At 33.5% G+C, this 26,245-nt stretch overlaps 1 protein-coding gene across 37 annotated transcripts in view; it reads left to right on the plus strand.

Annotated features, from left to right (window-relative positions):
• CCDC91 (coiled-coil domain containing 91) overlaps nucleotides 1-26,245 on the plus strand; it is a 389,726-nt gene that overhangs the window by 172,841 nt on the left and 190,640 nt on the right. For all 37 annotated transcript variants that reach the window (XM_045061603.1, XM_045061601.1, XM_045061604.1 and 34 more), the window contains one exon: nucleotides 10,348-10,425. In XM_045061603.1, the coding sequence (XP_044917538.1) occupies nucleotides 10,348-10,425 (78 nt within the window). The remainder of the gene's footprint in view (nucleotides 1-10,347; nucleotides 10,426-26,245) is intronic.

The raw sequence follows: 26,245 nt of genomic DNA on the forward strand, positions 1-26,245 counted from the left end.
GAGGGAGACACAGAATCGGAAACAGGCTCCAGGCTCCGAGCCATCAGCCCAGAGCCCGACGTGGGGCTCGAACTCACGGACCGGGAGATCGTGACCTGGCTGAAGTCGGACGCTTAACCGACTGCGCCACCCAGGCACCCCTGAAGCCTACTTTTTTTTTAAAGAAATTAAGTAGGCCTGTTGTAATTGTCAACTATAGGGTCAGTGAGAGATGGAGAAATGGTGTTTTGTCATTTTTGTTATGTTTTGACAAAGTAGAGGCATATGGGATTATCTGTTCTTATTTGTGCTTCTCTGACATTTATAGTTAGGCTACTTCGGTGTGTTGGATTCTATAGATTTTGGTGTGTTAGTTGTGGTTCTGACCATTTCTCAGTCAGAACCTTTTCAGTGCATTGGTTGGTTGTTATCCCATTATCTTTATTTTGATTTCTTGCCCTGCAAATTTCCTTTTGGAATATCTGGAAGTGTTTATAGCTGCCTTATCCAATATAGTTGATTAGTTGTTATGAAAGGGATGTAATCTTGTGGCTTCAGAGAAAGTGGTGAAGCCTATATTGGAAAACCTTTCTCAATCAGACATTATTAACTAATTACCTTGTGTAAATTATGTTCACTCTAATTATAGACTTGCTCTTGGCCAAAGAATTTAGAAGGTGAGAAGCAACTGCTTTCGAATAGGTGGAATATAATGGTTAATTGGTCTTTGAAGTTCCATTCCTTCCTTCCTGTTTCTTTCTTCTCTCTCTTCTTAAGTACTGTAGTAAGTCATTCCAAATACATCAATCAAATATTGGCTCTTGACCATCTGTGTGGCACAGGATCCTGTTACTGTGCATTTACTAGATGTGATTAATATGGGTTGTTATACTTGGTTTGTTAATGGCCAACAATAATATAATGTTAATTGAGAAAAGTTTATCAGTTTGTACCATAAGCTTAATTTAAAAATTTTTTTTGTATAAATCTTGATTCAAATGCCCAAAATGAGTTTGTCATCAGTATAAAAAAAAGGGCTAAAACCCCATTTTTGTGTGTGAAGTACTTATATTTGTTAATTGTATAGTTCCTATTTATATATGTACTTATTCAACAAATAATTTTTCAATACCTATCATGTCCAGGCATATTAAGGGTAGTAGACTCATGTGTATTTAATAATTTTGCCAAGGAGCTACTATCTGGAGTGGTTATGGGTAGTAGAGAATTGTTAGAATGTGCTTTTGGTAATCTTTGAAAAGCAACTTACTTTACACCTTTCTTGTCAGACCAAAATTTCTGGTTGGCAGAATAATTTAATGAATAACTAAGTCAAGTTTTACCAAAGAGTAACCAGTTTGTGCCATACTTTAATCAGAATGCATGACTTATGGCATATGAGTCTGTGTGTTATTGAGTTTTACATAGAAAACAAATCTTTTGATAAAGAGTTGGGAATATACTCAAGTTAGTTCAGTCTTTGATGGGATATTTTTCAGTGAACTTTGAGCTATCAGCAGATCTCTTTCAGTCTTCACCCTGCCCTTACAGAACTAAGTGGCCTTGAACAAACTACTTGACCTGTCTAGGCTTCAGTTTCCTCATTTACAAAATGACTGCATTGGAATGGCTTACCTTTCAAGTCTCTTCTTATTTAAAAAGTCTATAATTTTATTTAAGGTGAAAGCATTTTCCTGAATCTTCCCTTTCTAGTGATGCTTTTGGGTTTGACATTTTGAAAGAAAGTTATCATTGTGGTTAAATTTGGTTTTGACTACTTTGAAGATAGGTTGTAAATTTTTGGCTCTATATTCTTGAAATAAAAATTTCAGGCCATGTAGGACTATCTGGTTATTCCTGTGTTTTCTTTTGGTAACTAGGCAGCCTTCTGTGTTACAATGTGGTTGTATGATTATGGTCAATAACTTTGAAGTAAGCAAAGGGAGGTCTATTGGTCTAGTTTTAGCATACTGTATCATAGAATAGCATGAAGAAAATTGGAAGGGTATTTTAGAAAATGATTGAATCCAACTCTCATTTAACGGATAAAGAAACATGCCCAAAAATATTTGTTAATTTATATGCTGAGCTTGTATCAGGAAAAGAATGTTGATCATAATCTCATTCATTCACTTAACAGACATGTATGTTAGTCTATTAAGTAACCTCCTTTTCGAAGCCCATGTTTTAAATACATTTTTAATATACTTATTATGATAGAAAATTATCTGTCTTTGATGAAGAATGAAACCTCTTTTTCACTTCCCAAATATATTTGGCCTTCAAGTCCTGTCCACTCCCTCTCTTCTTTATACAGGGCATCATTTGGGATACATATATTCAATGGCAAGTAAAATTTCATCTTCCCGAATTGAACTTGGATTTCTTTCAGATATCCATGTGAAAACCTTTATACATAGTCGGATATATATATCTGGGGATCAGCCATGACAAGGTTGGAGATATAAATTAAGGAGTTGCACATAGATAATATTTAAGGTAATAAAATTAATTTAAGGTCCATTAGAGGTTGAAGAAATTAAAGAGGAGATCTGATTCCCAGGGAACCTCTACATTTCAAAGTTATGGCAGTGAAAAGACAGAAGAAATAGATAGGAAGAGAACCATGTAAACAAAATATTCCAAGAAGGAAGGGGTGGAGTTGGCATGATGATGGCTGAAGCAGTGACTGCAGGATTTTTGAATCTTATCAGATTTTCTTGCAAAATTAGACTAAGATAAAGAAAAAAAAGTTTTAAGTACTGTATTCAACAACAAAACAAGTAGATGACACTTGTTTGAATGAATTCTAAAGCCTAAGCAATAGAGCTGAACTATTGACAGCAATGAGACATATATGTCTATCACATCTGTGCTAGAGTAACAGAGCGGAATATAAAGAGGGTTTAGGATGGTCCCAAGTGCTTAGTGATCCAGACAGAAATTGCTGCCCCAGAAGAACCATTGCCACACACACACCACACACACACACACACACACACACACACACACACACACACACACACACCCCACACGCACTTATGCACTCATGCATGCACATTTTATTACCTTGTAATAACAGTAGAAGAGGAAGCCCTAGAATTATAAAGCTAGGGAGGTTGTTCAGGTCCATTTCATTCCTTATTCAGGAACCTCTTCCTAAAAGTCAGTTGGAACATGGGTAAGAGAAAAGGACTGTGGTGAGACCGTGTACTAAGATAGAAGCATTTTGAAGAATAGCATAAATCAGAAGTAGAATGGTTCAGAAATGAGAAAAGATAACAGTTAAATAAGAAGAGGTAACTGACAAACACAAGAAGAGAAGTAAAATTAAAAAACTCACAAAATGAGGACTAAGCTTGAAAGAATAACACAATGAGTGCAGCGCTGTAGGAAGAAAGAAAAATAAAAGATGGAACAAAGAAAAAAGAAATATCAAATAAATGAAGAAAGGATTTGAGAGAAAGGAATGATTATAAGAAATAAGCAAAACGGACCCAGTATGTGTATAACTGCAGTTCCTGAAGAAGAAAAACCGAAGAAGTGAAACAAGTATATGAAGAAACAAAATTAATCAAACTTTCAGGCAATAAAAGAAGACTAGCACCTTAGATTTTGAAAGTATACATGTATATCGGGAGAATAGACCCCAGACAGTTGATTGTGAGAAATATTCTAGTGACTTCAAAGAAAGTAACTTTCAAAAGAACATTTCAGATATTTAATTATAATCACTTCTGCTTTTTATAATTTTGCCCAGGACAGTTCATATTTATGCTTATTATTCTTATATTATTATTAATACTAAGCCCTGTGCTCTCAAAAGTCACCCAGTTTGGAAAATAAATTTTAGGCAACCAAAATGTAAGGTAAAGGAAATTACATCCATCTGAGACTTTTAAAAAGCAAATTTCATGCCAAAAAATAATATAACACAATTAAAATACTCAAGGGAAGAAGATGTGAGTTGAGGATTTATGTACGGCTAACTAATGTTCAGTTTTAAAAGATGCAAATGGTTCTCAACATTCAAAAACTTAAAGAATGTTATTCTAATGGTCTTTTTATAAGGAATCTTCCTGACACTTCAATGTATTCCAAAAAATAAAATAATAAAACCAGCATCTCTGATAAAAATGAAACAAAATTATAAATGAATACAAAATCAAAGAAATAAAACACCACCCAGCTTAGAAATTAAAATGACATAAACATACTATTTTTTTCTTTCATCAATTTTTTAATTAACATAAAATTCACATTATATAATATTCATCATTTAAGTCATTTTAAAGTATGTAATTCAGTGGTTTTTAGTATATTCACAATATTGTTAAACAGTCACTAATACCTACTGCCAGACATTTTTATCACCTCAAGAAGAAACCCCTTATGCAGTTACTCCTCATTCCCCCTCCTGCAGCACCCAGCAACTGCTAATCTACTTTCTGTCTCTGGGTTTGCCTATTTTAGACATTTCATATAAAATGGAATCATGCAATATATGGCTTTTTGTGTTTGAGTATTTCCATTTAGCATAATGTTTTCAAGGTTTAGCCATGTTATAGCAAGTATGAGTACTTCATTCCACTTGTGGGTGAATAATATTCTATTGCATGGATAATTCTGCAGTTTATCCAGCCCATTGGTGTCATTTCCATTGTTTCTGCCTTTTGGCTATTATTAATTACGTCATGATGAATGTTTGTGTACAAGTTTTTGTGCGAATGTATGTTTTCACTGCCCTTGGGTGTATAACTAGGGGTGAAATTTCTGGGATATTTGGTAACCCTGTATTTAATTTTTTGAGGAACTGCTATACTCTTTTGCATAATGGATGCACCATTTTGCATTTTCACCAGCAACGTGTGACTGTTTCAGTTTCTTCGCTTCCTTGCTGACACTTTCTTTGTTTTGTGTTACAGCTATCCTAGTGGATGTGAATGGTTTTAACTTGAATTTCCATAATAGCTAATGATGTTGGACATTTGTGTCTTTGGAGAAATATCTATTTAGTTTTTTACCCATTTTAAAATGTGTCTATCTTTTTGTTGCTGAGTTATGAGACTTGTTTTTATATATTCTGGATATTAGAACTTTATCAAATATATTATTTGCAAATATGGAGCGGGTTGCCTTTTTGCCTTATTAGTGTCCTTTGATTCACAAAAGCTTTAAATTTTGATGAAATCTAATTGATGTGTTTTTTTTTTCTTATTTGCTTGTGCTCATGGTGACTTATTTTCAGAAACCATTGCCTAATCCAAGATTACAAAGATATGCACCTATTTTTCCTTTAAGAGTTTGTTTTAGCTCTTATATTCAGGGATTTATCCATTTTTAGTTAATTTTTATATATCATTGAAGTGGGGTTCCAGATTTATTACTTTTTGTGTGGATTCATTTGTCCCACCATCATCTGTTGATAAGATTATTTCTTTGCTATTGAATTGCCCTTGTTACTTTGTAAAAATTAGTTGATTATAGACATATACACTTATTTTGGATCTTTCATTTCTATTTTCCATTGAACTAAATCCCTGTCCTTATACTAGTACCACACTGTTTGGTTACTGAAGCTTTGTGCTGAGTTTTGAAATGGAAAACACAAACCCTCCAACTTTGCTCATCTTTTTGAAATTGTTTTAGCTATTCATAATCCCTTGCAATTCTATGTGAATTTTAGGATCAGCTTGTCTGTTTCTGTAAAATAAAGCCACTAGAATTTTGGTAGGGATTGTACTGAATCTATAGATAAATTTGGAGATTAGTCACAACACATTATGTCTTCCATTCCAGTAACACAGGATATCTTTCCACTTACTAAGTTTCTACAATTTTTTTGTAGTTTTTAATGTAAAAGTTTTGTATTTCTTTGGTAAAATTTATTCCTAGGTACTTTTTCCATGATATTGTAAATAGAATTTTTTTCTTGATTTCATGTTTGGAATTGCAAATGTGTAGAAATACACATGATTTTTGTGTTGACCTTTTATCTTATAACTTTGCTGAACCTGTTTATTAGGCCTAATAGTTATTGTTTATTGGATCTAATAATTCTGTAGTTTCTAGTATATATAAAAACGTGTCTTCTGAAAATAGGAATGGTTGCATTTCTTCATCTAATCTAGTATTTTCTTAGGATACCTTTTATTTATATTTTATTTATTTTTCTTGCCTAATGCCTTGTACAGTGTAAAATAGAAGTGTTAGGAGTGGACATCCTTATCTTGTTTCTGATGTTAAGGGAAAGGCTTTTAGTCTCTTGCCAATAGTATGATGTTAGCACAGATGCCTCTTATCAGATAGGTTGAGGATGTTGCTTCCTATTTTTAGTTTGTTCACTATTTTATCAAGAAAACATGTTTGATCTTGTGACGGTTTTTTTGCATACTGAGATGGTCATGTGTTTTTTTTTCCTTTTTTTAATATAGTATATTAAATGGATTGCATTTTGTATGTTGAACCACCTTGGCATTCATGAGATAAATTCCACATGGTCCTTCGTGCATAATCCTTTTAAAATGCTGCTGGATTCTGTTTGCTGCTATTTTATTGAAGAGTTTTACATCTATAAGGCACATTGTTTTGTACTTTTCTTGTATTGTCTTTATCTGGCTTTGGATTAATCTAACACTGTTACTCAATCTTTTATGTTATCAGACTGAAGATAACTATTATATTTTTCATCATCTTTTTATTCCCAAAGTCAGCAGTCTGGCACTTAGTAATTGTATAAATTAAATATGATGCTTACTGAGAAAATTTGGTATGAAACAATGGCATCTGGGAAAATTTTAGGTCATCAGTAACGGTATATTCATAGTACTTGGGAGAATCTACATTTTCTACTTTGATTTATGATGAATATTACTGAATATCTCCATATCATTTAAAAATTATGAAGTACATATTGAATATAATAGTCAGAATTTTAGTTCTGATATGTAAAATGATTATCAAAACCCATTATGTCAGTAATGAGAATTGTCAGCATAATCCAGATAATTCCTTCTCTCTAGAAGATACAGCCATGGATAAAATGTTCATTGTGATTTAAAATGTAATGTCATAGAACATTTTGGTTACTTATGTCTCTCAAGAAAATACCTTTTATATGAATTGCTCAGTACATTGTACTCTGTGCTTTTTTTAAGCACATCAGTACTTTTTTAAATTAATGATTTGTGTCATTATTCAGGACTATAGTTATTGAATTATCAGACCTGATAATTGAAATGGTTCATATTCATCTTTAATTTTTAATTAATTAGGTGAAAGTAGAATATCTTCTCAGTTTTACTTAGTGGATCTAGGGTAATTTGCTTTGCTCAGACCAATTAACTCTAAGGCTTTTGACTTTTTTGGTTCCCAGTTTTCTGAATTTTAAACTGAAGAGACTAGTTAGTAATAGGTATTGTCAAGAGAGAAAAAAAGTAAATTTTTATTTTTTAGTTAAGTTTGGAAAATGCTGGTTTTGGTAAAGTTCAACATAATTCCTTCTCGGTTTGTCCGAAGTTTAATATGTTAATATATGCTTTTCATGTCCGTAGTTTGACCATAGTTGCCTATTTTGTATGAGCTTCTTCTAAATCCTTGGCCTGAAGGTGGAACATAAGCATCCCAAAAATTGCCTGAGATGATCCACTATGATATGGAAAGAAGATGTCAGAATACCTATTACTATTTACATTTTTTTTTGTCTTGAAAAGAGAAAAATCTGTGTTAATATTTAGCACATGGATTGATGCTTTTTGTCCTCCCTAAGTTCTTGTATGAAACAGTCACATATTATTTGTGAGATATCCTGACATGAATGGGAGATCCAAAGTGATGAGTTGGTAGTGATACTCTTATTTATTTGCTTGTTTTTATTGTAAATAGTGTATCACTTGCTTAACCAAGTAATTGGACTATTATTAGTGTTTAGTAAAATAACTCTCATAGAGATGGAAAAATGACTTCAGAAAGATTGATGAGCCATAGATTGATAATCGTAGCAACAAAAGTCTGTATTTATAACAAGTGCCTCTGGTGATTCTTTGCGTTTAGGCAGTTTTAGGAAATAGTGATTTAGTCACACTGAGGTATATAAAGGGATGTACCGGAAAGGGGGATTAGATATTAATAATGAAAGAGAACCTGTTAAATCAGTAAGGTATAATACATGAGGGGAGATGATGAATGAGCAAGTGGCAGCAGTAAATGGACAAAAATTATTGGCATTATCTTTCATTCTAAATATAGTTGAAGTTTAATTTTCTCTCAGAGTCCATCAGGGTGATGATGCAGTCATTCAGGGTTACAAGCTGGCAGAGGCTGTGCCATCTGCAGAACCTGGCTTTCATTGTCATCTTGGGCATTCACATCCAGCAGCAAGTAGGGGAAGAAAGGCAATGTGTGGAAGACTGTGTGGGAGGTTTTTGTGATTCAAACCTGAAATTCTGTATGTCACTTCTCCCAACCTGATATTATTAAAATAAATCCCACTTGGTTGACATGTGTTATTCTAGTAATATATTGCTAGACTCAATTAGCTTATACTTTGTTTAGAATTTTAATCTTTGTTTAGAATTTCTGTATTCATAAAAGAATGGTTCATAATTTTATTTTCTTTAAAATATTTTTGCAGAGTTTAGTATAAGGGATATACTGTCCTAATAAAATATGTGGGGAAGTATTGCTTCATTTCCTATTCTCTGGAAGAGTTCGTGTTTGTGTAAGATTTGTTACTTCTTTCTTTTTAATTTTTTTTACTAAAAAAATTATTTAATGTTTATTTATTTTTGCAAGAGAGAGAGACAGAGCATGAGCAGGGGAGGGTCACAGAGAGGAAGACCCAGAATCCAAAGTAGGCTTCAGGCTCTGAGCTAGCAGCACAGAGTCCGATGCGGGGCTGGAACCCATGAATCACGAGATCATGACCTGAGCCAAAATCGGACTCAACTGACTGAGCCACCAGGCGCCCTTGTTACTTCTTTCTTAAATGTTTATTAAAATCACCTGTTAAGTAATCTCGGCTTAGAAATTCTTGGTCAGAAGTTTTTTGTTTGTCTTTTTACATTAATGAAACATCAGTTTCTCTTAGGTATATACCTATATAGGACTATTCAGATTTTTTATTTCATCTTTTTAAAAATTTTGATAAGTTGTGCTTTTTCCTAGGAGATTTTAAATTTTATCTAAAATTTTATTTTTGAAATATTGTATAGTATCTTAATGTTTTTTAAAAGAAGTATATGTAGGTAAATGTAATATCCTAATTCATGTATGATGTTGGAAATTCGCATTTTTTAATTTTTCTCATTTTATTTTTATCATCATACTGCATTTCCCTTTTTTTCTTAATTTGGATTATTTTTTTTAAAGATTCTCTTTTGTTACATGTCTATTTAATCTTTTTACACTGTCCCATGTTGTTTTAAATGCTTTCATTTTTTGGTGGTTTTTTTTTTTTTTTTTGTATTTTTTGTTTTGTTTTGTATTTTGTGTTTTCCATAGTTTTTTCCTCTCTTTTTATTGTAGTCTCTTCACCCTCCCCATCTTTTAGGTCTATAATCCTCCTTTCTGCTGTGTTTCATTTACTGTTTACCTCATCTTTTGAGTTACTAATAGTGCATATTTCTCAGCTGTAAAATATCTATTTCATGAATTCCAGTTCTCTGTTGAAAATCTGTATCCTATCAATTTTCTTTATTTCTCCTCTACTTTCTTGAACATATGAATCATAGATGTTTTAAACTCTTTGATAGCTAATATATAAATCCTCCATGAGCCTATTCCTTTGGTCTTTGTGTTTTCTGTGTTTTGGTCTCATCTATTGTCATGTCTCTGATATTTTTGTATTGAAAGCTATTCAGAGTGTTTGAAAAATTAGAAAGTCTTTGTAGGATATTAACATTCTCCAAAGAGAGTTCATCCTTTCCTTTCCTAAGAAGGTAGAATGGGGAGGTGATCACCCTAATCCAGTGGTTCTCCAGCTTTGTTATGTATTAAACTACTGGTATACATATATTACTGGAGAAGTAATAAAAAATATGTAGAAGCCCAAGCTCATTGAAGTAACACAGGCCTTCCTGTCTCTTGATTCAAGTCCAGAATTGCCAAATGTTCCAAGAGACAATGCCATTGCCTTATGTTTTCTCATTTCTGAGTATGGTTTTCCTCTCTCAGTTATTGTTTCGCTGTAAGTTTTCATTGTTTCAGTCCTCCCTAATACTTTTACACAGAAGTTTATTTTTTCTCTTTTTTAGCCAAAGCATTGATGTGCCACAAACCACTCAGTCATTCATGAATGCAAAAGTCAGTGGTTTTAGTTTATAAACCAAAGAACAAATCATGGTTTATTTTTTTGTTTTTGTTTTTCAGGACAAGCATAAACAAGAATTGGAAGACATGAGGAAAGCTGGTCATGAAGCTCTCAGCATTATTGTGGATGAATATAAGGTAGAGATTTGGGAGTCTGTTTTCTTTTTTAAACTTTAGCATACTTTCATAAAACATTTATACACATAGGCATATGCAAACATACACAAATTATAAAATTACAGTAGTCTTATTTTGGTATACTTTTCCTTTCAATTGACTGATGTGTTAATTGAAAACATACTTAGTAGATTACAAAGGTAATGCTAGATGTTGCTCTGCATTTGAGAAGTTGTGGAATTTTTTAAGAATATAGAATCTGAAGCTGAAGAAATTCAAGAACAAAATACTGTAGAATTAATTGCTAGATTAGATTTTTTTCTTTGCTGTGGTTCTACCTCTTTTAGAAAAAAAAAGGCATGATATAAATCTGATAGATATTGTGGGTGAAGGGGATTAAGAAAAAAAATGTCGTGGGGCACCTGGGTGGAACAGTCAGTTAAGTCTCCAACTCTTGATCTCAGCTCAGGTCATCATCTCATGGTTCATGAGATCAAGCCCCGTCTTGGGCTCTGCACTGACAGCATGGAAGCCTGCTTGGGATTCTCTCTCTCCCTTTCCCTGCCCCTCCCTGCTCTCTCTCTCTCTCAAATAAATAAATAAACTTTAAAAATATTGTTGTGAATATTGTTACAGAAATCATGATAATGTCAGCATCAGGGACATATACAATATTACTCTCTGATTCTGGGTCTGCATAAGCTTATTCATTTAAAGCAAACTGAGGACTGGTATGTTGCAAACTTTCAAGATGACCTGAACTTTAAAGAGTTTGTGCATTAGTTGTGTCTGATGGATGTAAATTTGCCTCCTAGTTCACTTTGCGTCAAGAACTAATACTGTGAACCTAATTTTCTCTTATTGGTGTTGTAATAACTTATCAAAAAAAATCTTTTTCCCCCTAAATTTCATGTTGTGTCATGAGGAATGTGTTCTTGTTGAAATCAAATTCAAACAATTCTCCCCAGAGGTAACCACTGTTAGTGTTTGATGTGTATCTTTCTAAAGGTTTTTCTCCATTTTTTCATAAGTATATATACTATACCATATATATATATACACACACATATATATGTGTATATATATGTATATATATGTATATATATAGTATATATGTACATATATACATATATATACATATATATACACATACACATAAGTATATATACTGTATATAATATCATGTTATATAATTTTTTTTATTTGGTTTTACAGAAAATGTTATTTCACTCAGTCTCTTCTTTTGTTTCTGTGTTTATTCACCATGACTTGGAAATATTTTAGTATCAGTATGTATCAACTTTATTTTTTCATACAATAGTGTTCCACAGTATATGTATACCATAATTAACTCTACCTGTATAGGTAAGCATTTCGTTTTCTCTTCGTTTGTTCATTACTACATCAATTTTTTTAAAATCCTTCTACCACATGTGAAATACAGAAATTTTTTATTATTGATTAACCTTCATCATTGGATTTGGTAGGAACAATGTCATTTTAGTTAGCTAATAATTTATTTTCAAAAAGCTTCTTGTAACAAGTCATTTGAATAAAAGTAGAAAAAGAAGTAGATCCAGAATTATTTTAACTGAAAGCACTTGTTTTTTTTTTTTTTTTTTTTTTTTTTAAACTCAAGGTAAATAGTCTAGTTAGTTATGTCTTGGGACATGAAAGGTGATTTTTGTGACCACACCCAAAGTAGAAACTGGTGCCATTGTTGAGACAGTCAAGTTTTTGCAGCTGTGATTACTGACTCTTTTTTTTTTTATATAACAGTGAATTTTTAGTCCTTCTACTATAAACCAGCTTTGAGTTGGGTAAAACTATAGGATCTATTTTGAACTATCATCTTTTTTTTTCCCTGATGGCTAAGGGTGGGAAGAATTAAAATACTGGAATTTATATAATTTTCTTAGTGTATTAAGTGATATATTCTTAGGTGAAATTACATTTTACTTATTTTTATGAATTCTAAATTAAATATTTTGAAAACATTTACATTGCGTTTAGTTTACACTTGTCTTTTTATGAACAGCTCAGTGTTTGATATTTTAAATCCTTTTTGATTCTAGCTCCACATATTTCATTTTCTGAAAACAAGTTTATTATGTATTGAATTCTTGGGGGTTTTTTATGTTTATTTATTTATTTTGAAAGAGAAAGAGCATGAGCAGGGGAGGGACAGAGAGAGAGAGAGAGAGAGAGAGGGAGAGAAAATCCCAGTTTGTTCCCTGTATTTAAAAGTCTCTTATGGTTTTCCTCCCTCTCTGTTTTTATCTTATTTTTCCTTTCTTTCCCCTATTTTCATCTGTTTTGTTTCTTAAATTCCACATATGGATGAAATCATGAGATATTTGTCTTTCTCTGACTTACTTATTTCACTTAGCATAATACATTCTGGTTCCATCCACATTGTTGCAAATGGCAAGATTGCTGAGTAATATCTATTATATATAAAAAATATATATTATATATAAAATATATATATATAAAATATATATATTATATATAAAAACCACGTCTTCTTTATCCATTCATCAGTCAATGGATATTTGGGCTCTTTCCATAATTTGGCTACTATATACATTGGGGTGCATGTGTCCCTTTGAAACAGCATTTTTGTGTTGTTCAGATAAATACCTAGTAGTGCAATTGCTGGGTCATAGGGTAGCTCTATTTTTAATTTTTTTTTTATGTAATTTATTGTCAAATTGGTTTCCATCCAACACCCAGTGCTCACCCCAACAGGTGCCCTCCACAATGCCCATCACCCATGTTCCCCTCTCTCCCAGCCCCCATCAACCCTCAGTTTGTTCTCAGTATTCAAGAGTCTCTAATGGTTTGCCTACTTCTCTCTCTCTGTAACTTTTTTTTCCCCCTTCCCCTCCCCCTTGGTCTTCTGTTAAGTTTCTCAGGATCCTCATATGAGTGAAAACATACAGTATCTGTCTTTCTCTGCCTGACTTCTTTCACTTAGCATAACACTCTCCAGTTCCATCCACGTTGCTACAAAAGACCATATTTCATTCTCTCTCATTGCCAAGTAGTATACCATTGTGTATATAAACCACAACTTCTTTATCCATTCATCAGTTGACGAACATTTAGGCTCTTTCCATAATTTGACTATTGTTGAAAGTGCTGCTATAAACATTGGGGTACAAGTGCCCCTATGCATCAGCACTCCTGTATCCCTTAGGTAAATTCCTAGCAGTGCTATTGCTGGATCATAGGGTAGATCTATTTTTAATTTTTGAGGAACCTCCACACTGTTTTCCAGAGTGGCTGCACCAGTTTTCATTCCCACCAGCAGTGCAAAAGCATTCCCCTTTCTCCACATCCTCACTAATATCTGTTGTTTCCTGAGTTGTTCATTTTAGCCATTCTGACAGGTATGATATGGTATCTCATTGTGGTTTTGATTTGTATTTCCCTGATGATGAATCATGTTGAGCATCTTTTCATGTGTCTGTTAGCCATCTGGATGTCTTCTTTGGAAAAGTGTCTATTTATGTCTTCTGCCCATTTCTTTACTTGATTATTTGTTTTATGGGTGTTGAGTTTGATTAGTTATTTATAGATTTTGGATACCAACCCTTTATTCATTATGTCATTTGCAAATATCTTCTCCCATTCAGTAAGTTGCCTTTTAGTTTTGTTGATTGTTTCCTTTTTTGTGCAGAAGCTTTTCATCTTGATGAGGTACCAGTAGTTCATTTTTGCTTTTATTTCCCTTGCCTCTGGAGACATGTCTAGTAAGAAATTGCTACGGCTGAGATCAAAGAGGTTGTTGCCAGTTTTCTCCTCAAGGCTTTTGATGGTTTCTTGTTTAAATTTAGGTCTTTCATTCACATTAAATTTATTTTATGTATGGTGTAAGAAAGTGGTCCAGGTTCATTCTTCTGCATGTTTCTGTCCAGTTTTCCCAATACCCTTTACTGAAAAGACTTGTCTTTTTTCTGTTGGATATTATTTCCTGCTTTGTCAAAGATTCGTTGGCCATACATCTGTGGGTCTATTTCTGGGTTCTCTCTTTTGTTCCATTGATCTGAGTGTCTGTTTTTGTGCTAATACCATACTGTCTTGATGATTACAGCTTTGTAATACATCTTAAAGTCTGGGATTGTGATGCCTCCAGCTTTGGTTTTCTTTTTCAAGATTGCTTTGGCTATTTGGGGTCTTTTCTGGTTCCATACAAATTTTATGATTGCTTGTTCTAGCTCTGTGAAGAATACTGGTGTTACTTTGGTAGGGATTGCATTGAATGTGTACATTGTTTTGGGTAGTATAGAGATTTTAATAATACTTGTTCTTCCAGTCCATAAGCTTGGAATGTTTTTCCATTTCGTTGTGCTTTCTTCAATATCTTTCATAAGCTTTCTATAGTTTTCAGCATACAGATCTTTTACCTCTTTGGTTAGCTTTATTCCTAGGCATCTTAAGGTTTTTCGTACAGTTGTAAATGGGATTGATTCCTTGATTTCTCTTTCTGCTGCTTCATTATTGGTGTTCTGAAAGGCAACTGATTTCTGGACATTGATTTTATATCCTGCAACTTTGCTGAATTCATGTATTATTCTAGCAGTTTTTCATCTGGAACCATAGAGACCAGAAGGAAATAGAACAGTATTGAAATAAAATAACTGTCAATCCAGATTATATATCCGGTGCAAATACACTTCTGAAATGAAAGGAAGAAACCAAGATGTTCCCACTTGAAGGAAAACTAAGAGAATATGTCAGAGGAGACCTACTCTAAAAAAATGGCTAAGGAAATTATCCAAGCAAAAGGCAACGATAAAGGAAGGAATTTTGGAACATTAGGTAAAAAACAAAGGAAAGGACAAGACTGTGGGTTAATGCAATAGACTTTCTTTTTTTAAGTTTTTAAAATTATGTTTGTTAAATTAAAAAATATGTATAACATTGTCCGGTGTGACTTTAATGTATGTAAAGGAAAATTTTAAGAAAATTATATCATCAACATGGGAGAGTAATAGACATAAGGAAAAGTAAGGGTTTTACACTTGATTTGAACTGGAAAAAAAGACAACACAAGTAATGGTGTTATTTATTTATTTATTTTTTAAGAAGTAATGCAAATTTATTTACTTCTACAGTCTATTCTATGATAAGGCTTGGGATTATTTGGAGTTTGATTGCAAGATTTGAAACTGTCAAAATCATTTGGAGCCAGTTTACATTTGTATTTCAAAAACTATAGTACGTTTTCTCCATTTTTCACTCTGATTTCTAAGAACCTGATGTAATCAGTAGTGATCAAAACAGAGGAAAGTTTACTATAATTATATATTTTGATTTTGAGTAGGCTAGTGATATTTTAACATTTTATAATTTTTTATTTTTGAACAACTTTACTGACATATAATTCATTTATTGTAGAACTCACCAATTTAAAGTTTATAATTCAGTAGTTTTTAGTTTTTCACAGAATTATACGGTATTCACCACAGTGTAATTTCAGAGCATTTTCGACACCCTACATGAAACCTTATTTCTGTTAGTGGTCATTTTTCACTCTCTGACCAACTACGTGTTTTCCTACCCTTGGTAACCATTAATCTACATAGTCACTACTATAGTCACTATGAATACATTATGTTTTCTGGACATGTTGTATAAGTGGAATCATACAACTTGTGATCTTTGTGATTTATTTCTTTCACTTAGAATAATATTTTCAGAGTTCATCCATATTGTTACATGTCTTAGTATTTCATTTCTTTTTTATTGTCCAGTGATATTGCATTGTATAGATACACCACATTTTATTTATCCTTTCATCAGTTGATGACCATTTGGATTGTTTTCACTTGTTGACTGTTAATGAATAATGCTATGTGGATGTATTTTATTTCTCCTGGGAATATACTTAGGGTTGGAGTTACTGGGTTGTATGATTATCTATGTTTAACATTTTGAGGAACTACCAGAATGTTTCTGGTTGCAGTGTTTTATATTCCAACCAACAGTGACTGAGAGTTCTAATTTCTCTCCATCCTTACCAACACTTGTTATTTTCCATTAAAAAAAATATTTAGCCATGCTATTGGGTTTAATTAGCATTTAAGTTTAATCCATCCTGAGTTAATTATTATCTATGGTGTAAAGAGGGTACAACGTTTGTTGTTGTTGTTGTTGTTGTTGTTGTTGTTGATAATCCAGTTATTCCCAACCTCATTCATTGAAAAGACTGTTTTTCCTCATTGAATTGTCCTGCGACCATTGTCAAAAATTAATTAACCATCTTTGTGAGGATTTATTTGTACACTCTCCAAGTGAGATTTGATTTGCATTGAATATATAGACCAATTTGGAGAGTATTGCCATTTTAATAGCATTAAGTTTTATGATCCATAATGATGAAATGTCTTTATTTTATCCTTACTAATTCCTTCCAACAATCCATTGTAGTGTCTCCTGTGTACTTTATTCTTTTTGATGCTATTGTAAAATGAATTGTTTCTATTTCATGTTCAGATTCTTCATTACTACCATATAATAATAGGATTGATTTTGTGTATTTGTTCTGATATATAAGTTCATTAGTTCTAATAATTTTTAATAGATTTCTTAGGATTTTCTATATATAAGATCATGCCACCTGCACTTTTTCCAGTCTGGGTGCCTTTTGTTTCTTTTTCCTGCCTAATTGTCCTGGATAGATGTCCAATACCATTTGAAGAAGAGCTGCAAGCACATACATCCTTGTCATTTTCCTGATCTTAGGGGGACAACATTTAGTTATTAGCCATTAAATATGATGTTATAAGTGAGTTTTCAATAGGTGGTCTTTATAAAATAAAATATAATAAATAAATAAAAATAAAAATAAAATAAAAAAAAATAAAAAAATAAAAATAAAATAAAAAAATAAAATAAAAAAAATATTTAAAAAAATCAGTCTTGCATTCCTGAGATAGTCTCACTTGGCCTTGGTATATATATATGTTTTTTATGTGTTGCATTAATCTATTAATATTTTGTTGACTATTTCATATCTTCATTCACAAGGGATATTGGTTTGTAGTTTGGTGTCTATTATGTTTTGCTATCAGTGTAATACTTTACTCAGAATGAGTTAGGATTTGTTCTCTTTTTTTTTTAACTTTTTGGAAGCATTTGTAACAGATCAGTATTAATTTTTTTGTTAAGAATTTTGTAGGATTCACTAACACAACCTGGTGGTAGCAGACTTTTCTGTGTGGGTGAGTGTGTGTGTGTGTGTGTGTGTGTGTGTGTATGTGTGTGTGTTGTGGGGGGTGGGCAGACAGAGAGGGAGAGAGAGAATTCCAAGCAGGCTCCACACTGTCAGCACAGAGGCTAACATGGATCTCGATCCCATGAACTGTGAGATCATGACCTGAGCCGAAATAAAGATTCAGATGTTCAATGGATTGAACCACCCAAGAGCCCCTGTTTTTTGTGTTTGTTTTTGTTATTGTTTTTTTTTAACAAATTCATTCTCTTGCTATTGATCTCTTCAGATTTTCTGTTTTCCTTCTGAGTTTGGTAATTTTATCTTTCTAGGAATTTACCTCTTTTATCTTAGCAGTCTAATTTTTAGCATGTAGTTGTTTATAGTGTGTTCTTATAATGCTTTTATTTCTGTAAAGTAAGTACTGATATCTCCTCTTTCATTTCTGATTTTGTAATTTGAGTCTTTCCTCTTCATTTGGTCAGTTTATCTAAAGGTTTTTCATTCTGTTTGTGTTTGCAAATAATTAATTTTTTTAAATTTTTCTCCCATTATCTTTGTTGATACTGTGTATTTTATGAGATGTTATTTAATTGTTTAAGCATGGTATCCTTTAGTTCTTTAAACATTTTTATAATTGGTGCTTTGAAGTCATTTTTTGGTCCAGTCTAATATCTGGGCCACATTAAAGGTAGTTTTTACTGACTCCTGTTTTTCCTGTATATGTGATGCAGTTTCATACTTGTTTCCATGTCTGGTAATTTTTTACTGAAAACTAGATATTGTATATGAACTGTAGTAGCAATTTTGTGTTTTCAGTCCTCAGAAAACTTTGTGTTTTTGTTTGATCATTTAGGGAAGTCTGTTTCTTTTGAATTGTGCAACTTCTGATTTTGCTAGACAGAGCAAAATGGACATTCACATACTTATTCTGACTACCAGAAATGACTGTTTTAAAGCCATGGTCTCTTTAACTATTTCTTTCCTGATTTCCGTTTTGTGATTCTGACTTGTCTCTATCGTATCTTGCTGTTAGTTTCTGTTAATTTCTAGTTGATTGCTCTATTGTTCTGACAGTGCCCTAGAGTATCCACTGATCCAGTTATAGACTAGTTATAGATCATTCCTTTTGGCAGAGCTGGTTTGTGTGCCAGAGACTCGCTGTAACCTGTCATAGAACCTATAGACAATGCATAGGCCCTGGAAGAGTAGGATACTTAATTTGCTCTTTATTGGTTTCCTCACCCAGATCCCTTTCACAGCTGGAGCTGTGTATGAGGGAAGGAGGGTAAGTACTATTCTGCTACATGGTTGCCACTGTTACTCAGTAGATATCTTCTATGACATGGAGTTCACAAGGATGGGATAGTCCAGTGTTTATAGCTGTTAAATATCTCTGTAATAGTTCTCTTGCTTCAGCAACGTAGGAGAGATGGGAACTGGCATTTGACTTCTGAGCTCAACTGAGCAGCTGTCCTGCAGTCAGAGCTGTGGGGGAAAGGAGGATTGCATTTTTTACCAGCTGCCTATTTATGTGATATAAGTCTTCTGCAGCATGGAGCTGTGGAAAATAGGATCTATTAATGTTCACCAGCTGCCAAGACTACCAGGAATAGTCTTTTACACTAATAGATTGGGGATGATGGGAACTGTCACTCAGCTGCTGAGCCTGCTGAAACAGTTCTGCAGGGCTCAGCTGTGGGTGGATGCACGAAGTCCCTAGAGTTTAGTATCATAGTTTTCCCTCTGTTCCTACCAGATTTCTATAAACTTCATTGAATAAGTATTGCTCAATTTATTGTAAGCCCTTTGATAAATCTCCAGAGACTTTGAATGATTGTTTTTGCTTAAAAGATACCTATCTGGGGTAGAGGTTTCTCTGAACTCCTAATATCATCATTCCAGAAGTCCCACCCCACCCCCTCTTATATCTTTTCATCCATATTAAAATAGTGGTTACTTATTACATATGTTCTTCATTTAAAAATTATTATCTTGGGATCAGTGAATAGTTGGGCGTCATGGCATTTTTTTGTATTTCTCACTGTATTAATAAGAGTTAAAGATTTGTTTACATTGTCTTGTCATATATGAGTACCTCGACCCTTGGATCATTGCTGATTTCTTGTTCTAATGCTTTTCTAAAATGTGATACTTTTTTTATGTGATTAAATTCTAATACTGTGCCTCTTAGGGATTTTGAATGTTTCTGGGTTTTGTTTCAGCAAATTACCATGGATTCAAATATTAATTTAAAGCTTAATAATTTAAATATGAGTTGTACTTTTACATTGGTAATCAAATAAAAGAAAAAAAAACCCCTTAATTTCCAATTCATTTGGTTAGCAGACTTTGTGTGCCTAAGACCATTCAAATGAAATAGCACTTTTTAAAGCTCCCAAATGATGTGACCAACAGTTTGTGATTTTAAAACAGAAATAAGCTACGTTATAATTTAAACTTTTCACAACAAATTGAAAATTCTGTTTTGCCTTTAATTAGCCTCGTGTAGACATACCTTGGAGGTACTGTGGATTTGATTCCAGACCAGCACAATAAAGTGAATATTGTAATAAAATGATTCAAATGAATTTTTCATTTTCCTATTGCATATAAAAGTTATGTGTACAACATGCTATAGTCTGTCATGTGTGCAACAGCGTTATGTCCAGAAAATATACATATCTCAATTAAAAAATACTTTATTTCTAAAAAATGCTTACCATCATTTGAGATTTCAGCTAGCTGTAATTTCTTTTCTTTTCTTTTTTTTTAAGTTTACGTATTTATTTTGAGAGAGACAGAGACAGCGCAAGTGGAGGAGGGGCAGAGAGAGGGAGGGAGACAGGAGAATCCTAAGCAGTCTCCCACTGTCAGCACAGAACCTGACATGAGGCCTGAACTCACGAAGCTGTGAGATCACAACCTAAGCCGAAACCAAGAGTAGGGTGCTTAACAGACTGAGCCACCCAGGCGCGCCTAGCCATAATTTCCTTTTGCTGGTGGAAGGTCTTACCTTGATATTCATGGCTGCTGACTGATCAGGGTGGTGGTTGCTGAAAGTTGGAAGGCTGTGGCAATTTCTTAAAATAAGACAGCAGTGAAGTTTGCCACATCAACTGACTCTTCCTTTTATGAATGGTTTCTCTGTAACATGCGATGGTGTTTGATAGCATTTTACCCATAATAGAACTTGTTTCAAAATTGAAGGTAGTCCTCTCAAGCCCTGCCACTGCTTAATCAGCTAAGTTGACCTAATATTCTAAATCCTTTCTTGTCATTTCAACAATTTTGACAGCATTTCACCAAGAGTAGATTCCATCTCAAGAAACCACTTTTCTGTGCTCATCCATAAGGAGTCACTCCTTATCTGTTAAAGTTTTATCATGAGACTGCAGCAGTTTAAATATAATAATAATGAAAACGTTTGAAATATGAGAATTACCAAAATATGAGAGAAAGACATGAAGTGAGCAAATGCTGTTGGGAAAATGGCGCTGGTATACTTGCTTGATGCAGGGTTGCCACAAACCTTCAATTTATAAAAATGCAGTATCTGAAGTGAAATAAGATGAAGCACAATAAAGCAAGGTATATACGTGTATTCAATGGATTAGCTGACCATATCAAATTGGAATTCAGTTCTTTTAGTAAATCCTTATTCATACAACTTCAAACCATCCATTACAGGAACTGGGTGAAGAATATCTACAATTACATAAACAACTTTGAGATCCAAACCTATTTTGTACTATTGTGTATTGCACACTCATATTCTTATCTTTTTCTAACTTTAATAATGATATGTAATAATTTATATGTTTTTATTCTATGAATTCCCCAAAGAGGATTGCATTTCTACAAAAATTTCTACTTTAAGACAGCCACGTACTTCTGTTGGTAGAGATAACTGATTATTTTAAAATCAGACAAACTTGATCAAAGCCCCAGCTCTGGTACTTCATAACAATGTGACTTTGGGAAGTTCCTTACATATGAATTCTAGTTTCCTCATAAATATAAATGAGGGAATAAACCATAGAACCTATTCATAGGAGTATTGGGATGATCCAGTAAGATAGTGTATATTGCTTGGCTGATAATAATGCTGTTAATAAATATTAGTTATTACGTATATCATTGTTTTCCCAGATTTTTAGCATAGCAATTTCAATGCATTATCATTATCTTACAGCTGATTATTAATTAGTTTACTTTTCAAAATGACACAATGTGAATTCTTCTTTCAATTTTCTTTTTAGAAATATCCACTTTAAGGGAAAGAGATTGTGGACCAGCCCTTCATATTCCGGGGCTCCTGTTAAAAAGCCAGCGTTCTTCTGTTCATTTAGAAAATAAATAACTTGCTCCAGATTGATGGAAGGGACATGTGAAATTCTGTTAAAGTACAGCAGAAAACAAAGCTAAAATTAAGCTAATGTGCTATATATGCCAACTTTTCCCATAATGTTTACTTAATTTTCTTTACTTTTTCTTTTATGTCATGATTTTTAAAATCTTTTATTCTGATAGTTAACAGCAGTAAAGTAAATGTAGATCTTGGAAGGCTTTCCATAGGAGCATGCCACATCAAAGATTGTTTACATAAGAATTTTCCTTTACTTGTTTAATTGTGCTTTTGTCTTGAAATTGTCATTCTTCATGATACACACTGGCTCAGACTTCACAGTTCTTTCATGTCTGTAGTTTTCTCTATCAAGGATTACTATCCAAGATGTAGACTATCTTAATTTTTTTTGAAGATAACAAGCAGCTGTATTACTGTGAGCACTTTTTGTTTAAGTTGTCCTTAACAGTTGTCACTGTCAGGATTTCTTAATCCATTGGTTCTCACCTTTTTTCGGCACATAATAAATTACTTGTGATGCTTTTTTGAAATGCATATGCCAAGGCAGATTTCCTCTCTGGAAATTCTAATTTGATGTTGATAGGATCCTAGTATCTATATTTTCTTAAAGTTCTAAAAGTCATTCTGCTACCCTCTCAGGGGCAAGTTATTCATTGTCTTATCCCTTCATATTTATTTGCCTGTCAAACTATTCTATTTCAACCTGTTTCCGTGTTTTCCCCATTTTTGTCATCTAATATTGAACCTGCCAAGGTTGTGTATATGTGTGTGTTTCCCATTGAAATCACTGGGAAATTCTTCTGTAGAATAAAGATGAGAGATACTCTAACAGAGTTTAAGTGACTTTAGGATGGACTGCTCTTTGATTTTGAAAATTAAAAAGGTAGCAAAAGTTTTAGCTATAACCAAAAAACTCGGATTTATTCTACATTAATTTTTTTAAACTTATGTCTTGGTTTTGCCAATGTGGGATTAGTGATCATAATAAGGAAGAGGGACTTCCAAAGGTAGTCCAAAGGTAGAGGGACTACCAAAGAAAGTAATATATGGAAAAAATACAGGTATATTTGCTAAAATAGATTTAATTCTGTAACTTAAGGAATAAGATGTCTTATTTTTTTTTAATTTTTTTAACGTTTATTTTATTTTTTTTTTTTGAGACAGAGACAGACAGACAGCATGAATGGGGGTGGGTCAGAGAGAGAGGGAGACACAGAATCTGAAACAGGTTCCAGGCTCTGAGCCATCAGCACAGAGTCCGACGCGGGGCTGGAACTCGCGGACCCTGAGATCATGACCTGAGCCGAAGTCGGACGCTCAACCCACTGAGCCACCCAGGCGCCCCATGATGTCTTATTTTTTAAAAGAGAAATTATCTCACTTTCTCCACCTCTTACACAGATGTGTTTGTTTCTTTTTTATCTTTTTAGAAGTATCTCAATATATATCTATTCAGTTAATGCACTGGATATAAGCACTTGAGCTAAAGCTATTTTAGATGCTGACACATTCTTAAAATGACTTTTCTTTTTATCCTAAATAACTTTTGGGAAGAATTTTCCAAAGGAAGTAGTAGTTGACTCAGTGTGTTAAAGTTCAAAGCTGGAACTATTGCTAACATGGCTGTTACAGTGAGTGGAAAGTGCTCAAGAAATTAAATTCAGCATATTGCTTTTATTTTATCTTACTTTGAGTCTTATTCATTAAAACTTCCAATTTGACACAAATAAGATATGAACATATTTCTTGGTTAACAGTTTTGTTTTACTACTGTATAGAGACAATGACAACAGGCTCCTCCCCCCTTCCTTGTGTGTGTGTGTGTGTGTGTGTGTGTGTGTGTGTGTGTGGTGTTTGTTTTAAGGTAGAACAGTTAGAAAAGGAGTTTTCCCTTGTGAAATTTTTCTATACAGAGTTTTTTTATTTCATCCTGAATTTACATTTGCAAGTTATTTTCTTGGTTCTGTCACAATTTGTGCATTTTTTTTTCAACGTTTTTTATTTATTTTTTTGGGGACAGAGAGAGACAGAGCATGAACGGGGGAGGGGCAGAGAGAGAGGGAGACAGAATCGGAAACAGGCTCCAGGCTCCCAGCCATCAGCCCAGAGCCCGACGCGGGGCTCGAACTCACGGACCATGAGATCGTGACCTGGCTGAAGTCGGATGCTCAACCGGCTGCGCCACCCAGGCGCCCCCAATTTGTGTATTTTTTAAATTAAATTATACTCTGTTGTTTTTATTGTTTAAATGTAAGGAATTTGGATATTTTTCAAATCATAGCAGATATGAGAAGCATTGAAACTTATTGAATTTTGACCTAGTTGACAGATTAGCAAAAAATGGTGTATAGAATAGCCTGAGGGGCACCTGGATGGCTCAGTTGGTTGAGCGTCTGGCTCTTGACTTTGGCTCAGGTCATGATCTCACAGTTCGTGAGTTCAAGCCCACATCAGGCTCTGTGCTGACAGCACAGAGCCTGTCTCTGTCTCTCTCTCTCAAAATAAATAAATAAACTTAAAAAAAATAATAGCCTAAAAAGGGGGCATTTAGGTGGCTCAGTTGGTCACGCATCCAACTCTTGGTTTCAGCTCAGGTCCTGATCTCATGGTTCGTGAGAATGAGCCCTGCATTGGGCTCTTCACTTACAGCATGGAGCCTGTTTAGGATTCTCTCTCTCCCTTTCTTTCTGCCTCTTCCCCCACCCTCTCAAAATAAATAACCAAACTTAAAAAAAAAAAAAAAAAAGGAATAGCCTGAAAAAGACAAAGAAGAAAATGTAGTTTGGTTTAGGATTTATATGCACACACCAAATAAATTATAACTATACTGATTTAAGATGTACTCTATGTTTCTTGGCCCTCTTGTGCCTAATCTAAACATTTTCTGTGTCCATTTTTTGGTGATACATAGTTCCTTGTCATCGCATTCTTCTTAAAGAGTTTTGTATACAGTCTTCTCAAAATCTGAAGCTTTCTTTTCTCATGCTGGTGTTTTGTGTACACATGTTTCAGCCAAAGTATATATACAAAACTTATCCTTACAGATATCCTTATAGATATCTACACATCTCAAGATATTTCTATTAAACTAGATATTTACACACACACACACCCATTCTTCTTTTAGTCTCTATTTCGGAAGCGTGACTGATGTATTGATCTTTAATTCTGTGTATTACAAACCAGATGCTAAAACCCAAAGAGTGCTTGACACATTAATAGTGCTTGTAAATACCATTTTGACTACTTTAATGAGAAAATAAGAATGAGTAGATTCTTTCTAGTCTTAGAACATCTCATGAAGAGAATTTCTCATGTATTTGTTTTTTCTTCTTGTTATGTTCAAATATGAGTATTGAATCAGATATGCCAGAATTTTTATATATTAGGCACATGAATTTTCTGCTAGTCATAGCAGATGATGCAACATTTCTACATAAACTTAAGTTTTTCTGAAATTATCTTGATTAAAATTCTTGATATATTCATTTCCCATGTTAACCAACCTTGGTTTTATTGAAAGTGTCAGTCCTTTCCATTTTCTGTAAAGGTTAAGTATGTCTGAAATACCTTTTGGTAGGGATTGCTTTGAGTTTTAGCAGTGTACCATATGTTAAATGCCAGGCTGAAGTATCACATGCCTGCTGTATTCCATTTTTCAAAGCATCTACTTGCTAGTGTTTTATTTGAACTCTTAAGTTGTTTGTACTGTTTTATAAGGGAGAGCATATTACATTTAGGAGACTAGTTTTTCCCAGGGTGTAGAATTACTTGTATTGTATAAAGTTCTGCTCCAAGGAGGGGGAAACAACTTTGTTTTCTCTTCTTTTGATATTTTCCCTTGATTAAAAATTGCTAGCTTTTTGTGCAGAGAGGGGAGAAATAAATATTTAGGATGTGTGAGACTTGTCCTATATCTTTTTTTAAATTCCATTATTTTGTTAACCCAAAGGTATGAAATAAATTTATAGTTTCAGTTATTTGATTGAACAAGGATTCTCATAAATTCCAGCTTTTATCGTATGATCAGATTTTTCCTGGACAAATACGGATGTTTGCTGTTGCCAATAGACTTTGGCCTAACAGCATGCTAGATACTAGTGATTGGTTTGGAACTAACGACTTGGCTTGTCCATTCTTATCCCTCCCACCAAACTTAACCTCAGCAGAGGATTGAGAAAGTTTGGTAGTTGAGAATAGCTCTGTGTGCCTCTGAGTTTCTTGGGCTAAGCCAGAATTTTGCATGCAAG

Source organism: Felis catus, chromosome B4 (assembly GCF_018350175.1).
Source record: "Felis catus isolate Fca126 chromosome B4, F.catus_Fca126_mat1.0, whole genome shotgun sequence".
Classification (NCBI taxonomy): Eukaryota; Metazoa; Chordata; class Mammalia; order Carnivora; family Felidae; genus Felis; species Felis catus.